This window comes from Rhagoletis zephyria, unplaced genomic scaffold (assembly GCF_001687245.7).
Source record: "Rhagoletis zephyria isolate East Lansing unplaced genomic scaffold, Rhagoletis_zephyria_1.1 Rzeph_scaffold_06624, whole genome shotgun sequence".
In the NCBI taxonomy this organism is placed as follows: domain Eukaryota; kingdom Metazoa; phylum Arthropoda; class Insecta; order Diptera; family Tephritidae; genus Rhagoletis; species Rhagoletis zephyria.
This window is the reverse complement of record NW_016163707.1, coordinates 1-7,304: the sequence shown is the minus strand read 5'-3', so window position 1 is coordinate 7,304 and position 7,304 is coordinate 1. Positions and strand designations below refer to the sequence as shown.

Here is a 7,304-nt window from a genome sequence, read left to right as displayed (position 1 = left end):
CTTTATGTTATATGTACATTTATTTAAATAGATATCTCGTAAATATAATTTTTTCCAATTTAAGCCCTGTATGCAGCTCTCAAGAAAACGGTCAAGAAAAAATTGCCATTATTTCGCGTGTGTGTCCAAGGAATTTTGACATTTATGATACCCCACAGCCTGTTGCCTCACTCTTTCCTCAAGAAATAATGGAATGGGCATATATTTCTGTTGCAAACCTGGGTTGCCTTGTGCTCTTTTTTCACAAAAAACTTTACAAAACCGTAGTAGAAAGCGTAGTAAATTTCTCAAGAACTGCATACTGCCTTAAGAAAATTTGACTCAAGAAAATTTCTTAGCCATTTCTTGTACGTCATTTTATATGGAGTTTTTGCTTTTCTTGAGAGCTGCATACAGGCCTTTAGTGAGGTAGTTTCTATAATTTCTTTATCCCCGTGCTAGTAGTATAAAGTTAGTGACACTGCGCTTTATAACCAAAGAAAACACGGCTATTGTCGCATGTGTAAACGAAAAGAGAGTGTGGATCGTCCATGTAACAGAGTGCATAAACTTATAAGATTATCTGCTTGATAAAGTTATCGGTTTAGATGAATACCACTAGTATACATTTAACAAACAGCCGTGTTCCAGTCGCTAATTCAGATCCGTATATATCATGATCAATACGCACGGAGAAGATAATAAGGGTTTTCATCAAACCTTATAAATGCATTGTAAACCGTATAAACTTATAATTGTGTAAACCTTATAAATGAACTGTCAAAATTTGTATGGAAACCCCGCTCTTGGGCACCACTAAAATAGGGCCGGTTTCCATTTTTCCCAAGGCCACAGCAATTAGGTGGTAGTAATCATTGTGCTAATTATACCTTTCATGAGCATGAAATGGTATTATAACTTTGGTCCGATGTTTGTAAGTACCAGAACAAAAAGAGATAGACCCATTAAAATGTATACTTATATGATCAGAACGTCGAGCTGAGTTGATTTAGCCATGTCCGTCTGTCCGTCTGTCTGTCTGTTTGTATGCAATCTAGTCTCTCAGTTTTCGAGATATCCGGATCAAATTTGGTAGGTGGGTGTATTTTTATAATGTATTAATCATTTGTCGGAACCGGAAGAATCGGACCACTATAACATATAGCTCCCATACAACTGATTGTTCAGATATGAGATTTTTCATTATAACTTCTCCATTTATGCAGCTACGAACATGAAATTTTGCAATACTTGCACCCATTATCAACAGAATACTTACAGTGAAAATTAAAAAGATCGGGTCACTATAACCTATAGCTCCCATACAACTGATTGTTCAGATATAAAATTTTGCGTTATAACTCCTCCATTTATATAGCTAGGAACATGAAATTCCGCACTGTTTTCAATAATTATCAACAGAAAACTTACAGTGAAAATTAAAAAGATCGGGTAACTATAACCTATAGCTCCCATACAACTGATTGTTCAGATATGAGATTTTTCGTTATAATTCATCCATTTATGTAGCTAGGACCATGAAATTTCGCGCTGTTTTCACTCATTATCAACAGAAGACTTACAGCGAAAATAACAAAGATCGGGTCACTATAACCTGCAGCCCCCATACAACTGATTGTTCAGATATGAGGTCTTTTATCATATCTCCTCCATTTATGCAGCTAGGAACATGAAATTTCGCACCATTTTCACTCATTATTAACAGAATACTTACAGTGAAAATAACAAGGATCGGGTGACTACAACATATATCTTCCATACATCTGATTGTTCAGATATGGGATTTTACTGTAAAACTCCTTTATTTGAACAGCTAAAACCGATAAATTTCGTAAGATATTTTATAAATAATAATACAAAGTCTACTGAGAAAATCGTCAAAATCTATGCTGTATAAGCTTTATCTCCTATAGCACTGATTGTTCAGATACCAGTTTTTGCCATATATCTCCTTTATGTAGGAAACTAAACCCAATAAATTGTGTTACCGGTTTACATACCGATCACATAGCAGTGAAAATCACTTAGATTGGTGCCATATAAAGTATATCTTCCATACCTCTGATTGTTTAGATGCGATTTTTTATATAAGTATGTAACTCCTCTATCGATGTATGCAGATGTATTCAAAAGCAGTAATCTGTCAAAGTAAAATTTGCAGATGTTCATGAAAGGTATGAAGCCTTCGGCATAGCCGAAGACAGCGCTGCTCTTACTTGTTTTTTTTTTATTTTTTTGCAAATATTAGAACGTTTAATCTCACAAATTAGTTTTAAATTTTGTTGCGATTTCACCTCGTTGGTTGTTTTGTAGGTTCGTATTTGGCGAATATGCAAGTGAGGTATGAAATTTAGTTGCCGCGTATTCCAATTTAATTATTTTCGCACGTTTTTTTTTATTAATAAGGGTAAATGGCGTAGTGATGTATGCTAGTGACCGTCCTGGAATGAAAGAACGCTACAGCACAATCATGACATTTACCCACCTATGAATGCTCCCATTCTAGTATGCAGCCAAATTCTTGCTAGTTTTTTTGTTTCTTTGCATTTCCATAACTTTTTGATTCCAGCCTCTCCATCTCCTGTATGCAGGCGCCTACATCACATGCGAGATCGGTAAGTGGTAATACCTAAGTTATATACCTACATACATAGTTAAATGCACCCATGGTTCGGTACCGGCATATATGTTAAACACATGAGAGCAAGAGTTGCAATATTACATACAGTGCGGGCATAGTAAATAGAGAAATTGAAATATATATAGTATATTTACATATGTACTCGTGTACACATGTACATATTCTTACACTTTTTCTTTCAATGTCCATTTCGTTTTGTATCTTTGAAATTTTTCTATATCCCGAGTTTCATTATTCACCGCAAACACGCCAAACTCCATAAATACTAGGTATAAATACGTAGGTATATAGATATAAGTGAATTAATGAGTTTTTTTGGATAGCTTGAATTTTCGTCATTTGTAGTAGTATATAAACACTGAGCATAGTTGAGTACAACGTTTTTATAATAAGCTCTGTATATTAAATCCTTACTAAGGAAATATATGAATAATGTGATTAGGATTCAACGAAAAATCATGGTTTGCTGATTTTTTTATATTGGTGTGGATGTTACACTGGTGCAACAGGGGGGTAATGGGTGTCGACACTGTTTGACGTTACTGACTTGGACATGACTTGTCAATAGACGTACGAACTAAGGTCAGGTTTAGGGGACTTTGCCAATTGTAGGAGTCACGGCAAAGTCCAAGGCTACAAGAACGTAGATGGGGTGGGCTGACTCTCCCTGACTCGGACGGGCCTCTTCTATCTCCTTTATATTTCTATTCTCCCGGTTTTTCAGTGTCTTTTCTCTAACAGCCATGATGACAAATTTTGTTTATGTCAGCTGCAAGTAAGGTGGTTGGAGGTGCCCGCCCCCCCCCAACCGACGAGCTAGCTCGGGATGCCAGCGTGCCTGAATGCCAACCAACCTTACCCCTAAGCGACGTAACACATAAGGGGTATTCTCTGAGTCTTGCAAAGCCCTTGCACGGTGCACGGTTTGCAAAGCTGTCCCATACGAAAACCGGTTTTAACCGTGCAATCCGTGCAATCTGTGCACCATGCAAGGGCTTTGCAAGACTCAGAGAATACCCCTATAATACAATTAATTTGTAGACACTAGTGAGTTTACGTTGCGATGAAATACTTCCACCAGAGGAGTAATATGAAAGGTTCTTACTCTTACATTTATCGGAATCATTTGCTTCTTCCTCGTCTTGAAATTCGTCGTCGTTGAAATTGAGATGGAAATTTTAAAGAAATCTTGGCCTCCATCTGCCATTAAATAGTTTTATTTTGGTTTCTTCTATATACTCAATGCTCCCTTTCTCAAAGACAAAGTCAAAAAGTTCTGTCGCATTGGCATACATGACTGGTCTTTTTTAATTCCTTCCTTGGCCGTTTCAAATTCAAAGAGACCTTCTTTATAAAAGTCTTCCATCACCTTTGCGTTTTCATACATATGTTGGTTATAATTTGTAGGGACTGACTTTTTTCCAGCTGTACTACGAATGAAGTTTGCTAATTTTTTCATATAATTTGTAGATTATGCAGTATTAGCTTCGAAGTTATCTAAACTTTGAGCAGAGAAATTTCCTTTTTTTTCTTACTTAATGTTATGCTTGCCTTAGAACCCAGTGTATTCAAAAGAAACTCATTTTCTCCTTCTTTACTGCTCGTCAGTTTTCTTTTCAAAAGGGTAGTTACTATTTGGTTCTGTTGTTTCTCAGGTAATTGTTCTACTATATTGAAAACTTTATCACGTACATTAGAGGAAGAAGGGCCTCCGCAAAAATGTGGAATAGCTTTGCCTATTCCTTGAAAGCACCTGCTACTGATTTCAAAAGAAATTCATGGTTTGTTTGCAATTTCTTCATTTTTAGAAAGCGACGTATTTTGCACAGGACCATCAAGACCATTAGTTAAATAAATTTTGGTGAAGAGTTCTCGAATATGACCTCTACCCTTGTTTTTTTCGAATGTCTAGTAAGTCGCGCTGTTAGGCAAACGTAACTGTTGCAAATCATAGTTCTTATTTCTTTTTCCAAACAAGGTCTTTGGAAAACTTATTTTCCATATTCATTAACAGTTAATCGACATGTGCTACATATACTTTTTGGGAACTTTTTATTAGAAATATCGAACTGATCATTAATATGATCCTGTATTACTTTAATATTTTTTCCAGTTAACAGAAAATATTGGGAAGTTTTATTTTGAAAAATAATTTTATTCCCACACAAAGCGCATACTTTCATGCGATTTTCTTCATGATCGCATTTGTGTTCTGAGAGAATACCACAATAAATCTCATACAAGATTTGAATTTATTTACTTATTATGAAGAGTACCGTTGACCTAAGTTAGAGCGTTTTTATTTCTTGCACAAGCGCAGTGCGACTTGCCTGCGCTACTTGCTTATAGCAACAAACCTTGAATAAAAAATTACTACCGTACTATATAGCATAAAANAGAGAATACCACAATAAATCTCATACAAGATTTGAATTTATTTACTTATTATGAAGAGTACCGTTGACCTAAGTTAGAGCGTTTTTATTTCTTGCACAAGCGCAGTGCGACTTGCCTGCGCTACTTGCTTATAGCAACAAACCTTGAATAAAAAATTACTACCGTACTATATAGCATAAAATATTGTATACATAGCAGGGTTGTTGCGAATATTCGCATTCGCGTTCGCAACCGCGGAGCTGCCGCATTAATTTTAACATTCGCATTCGCTTCCGGATTCGCAATAATCAATGCGGACTTTTGCGAATGCGAATATTGTGCAAGTGCACTGATAAAGCATATATCTGGAAAACAAAATGACAAATTGTACCCCATATTTTTGCCTGTGGAGATGCTACGTTAAAACTGTCCCCCAACATCGCCCTTCTTTTGTAATTTGAAGTCTGTAGTATACGACGAGGCACCCTGTAATGACAATATCTGAAGCAACCCTAAAAGAAAACAGGATATGACGTTGACAGATGCGCACGTGCATCAGACGAGACTAGGAGACAAAAGAATAAAGAGCGCAAGTCTCACACTGCATATTTCTCGTGTTTTATTATATTTACTCTTCAGTCGAAAACGTAATATTTTGGCGACGAGGGTAAAAGATGGCGTTGAATGACGTAAACCTGATGGGCGCACAATCTTTCGGCAAGCTGGAACCGTTCCAACCAACCATGGCGTGGAATAACTATAAAGAACGAATGGAGTTTTACTTCGAAGCCAATGGAATAGCTAACGAAACGTCGATGAGGGCGATTTTCTTATCATGCGTCGGGGAAGCACCTTACGAAATAATCCGTTCCCTATTGACGCCGTTGACTCCAAAAGACGTATCGCTTCATGAAATCGTTGAAAAACTCGAGATTGTGCAGCGGTTTGCGTTCCATAAGCGGCACCAGAATAGTGGGGAGACAATAGCTGATTTCGTAAAAGACTTGCGTAAACTGTCGGAACATTGTGGCTTCATGGAACTGGATAATATGTTGCGGGATCAAATTGTATGCGGAGTGGCAGAAGAAGCGCTGCAAAAACGTCTTTTTAGCGAAACAAGATTAGACTTTAAACGTGCGTACGAGATAGCAATCGCCCATGAAGCGGCTTACCGCAATGTAAGGGACGTGCGCGGCAATGGTAATGACGTTTTGGCGGTGTCAATGAAGAATAAACCCAGGAAAGTAGAAAAGTTGCAGTGTTTCCGTTGTGAGGGCAGCCATTTTGCAAACAAGTGTCATTTTAAAGATAAGAAATGCGAATTTTGTCAGATAAAAGGACACTCTATGAAAGCGTGTTTCAAAAAGAGAGCACATGACCGCAAGAAACTTGCAGTCCACGCATTAGATGGAGAGGCGGAGGACACAGGGCCAGCGGCAGAAGAAAATAATTACTTTTATGAACTCAATACAGTTCAAGCCACGTCCACAAAAAAGATTCTAACGGGGATGTACCTCAACGGTGTGTTAGAATCATTTGAAGTAGACTCCGGTGCGGCGTTTACGGTTATCTCGGAGATAACATGGAACCGCATTAACCTGGGTAATCGCGACCTCAGGCCGTCCAATATCATGCTGCAAACGTGGTCGGAAGAAAAACTCAATGTTTTGGGATCAGCTCGGGTGAATGTCGAATACAATAGGCAAAAGTACGTATTATCCGTTTTGGTCATTGCAGGTGGCGGCAGGTTTTTGCTGGGCAGAGACTGGTTTGACGCGTTAGGGATTACGGTGCACGGAGTATTGACAGTAGATGTTCCAACGGATCTCACCATGTTAGAGAAGAAATATAACTCGGTGTTCAACGAACATTTGGGCGCGCATAATGGCCCTGCCATATCATTAGAAATCGTACAAGGAGCTCAGCCGATTTTTCGTAAATACAGGCCGTGTCCTATCGCTTGGAAACCAGCCGTAGAAAGAGAAATTGAAAAGTTAGTGGCGCAGAAAGTGTTGGAGCCAACGCTTTTTTCACACTGGGCAACGCCAATTGTACCAGTCATTAAAAAAGATGGTACTATGAGGATTTGTGGGGACTATCGCAGTACTGTAAACGCCGTGATTAAGCCTAATACATATCCATTACCACTTTTTTCTGAGGTAAAGGCGGAAATCGCGGGCGCGAAATTGTTTACGAAATTGGACCTGCAGCAGGCCTACCAGCAGCTAGTCGTAGATGACTTTGCGGCAGAATTGTTGATACTTAAAACGCACTTGGGATTGTTTAC

The 7,304-nt window shown here is 38.2% G+C and overlaps 1 protein-coding gene across 1 annotated transcript; it reads left to right on the top strand.

Moving 5' to 3' along the window:
- Nucleotides 1-5,691: 5,691 nt before the first annotated feature.
- Nucleotides 5,692-7,271, top strand: LOC108373355 (uncharacterized; the record flags this gene model as incomplete). Its single annotated transcript, XM_017629232.1, has 1 exon — nucleotides 5,692-7,271. A coding segment is annotated over exon 1 (1,580 nt), but the record flags the coding sequence as incomplete, so codon positions are not given.
- Nucleotides 7,272-7,304: the final 33 nt, after the last annotated feature.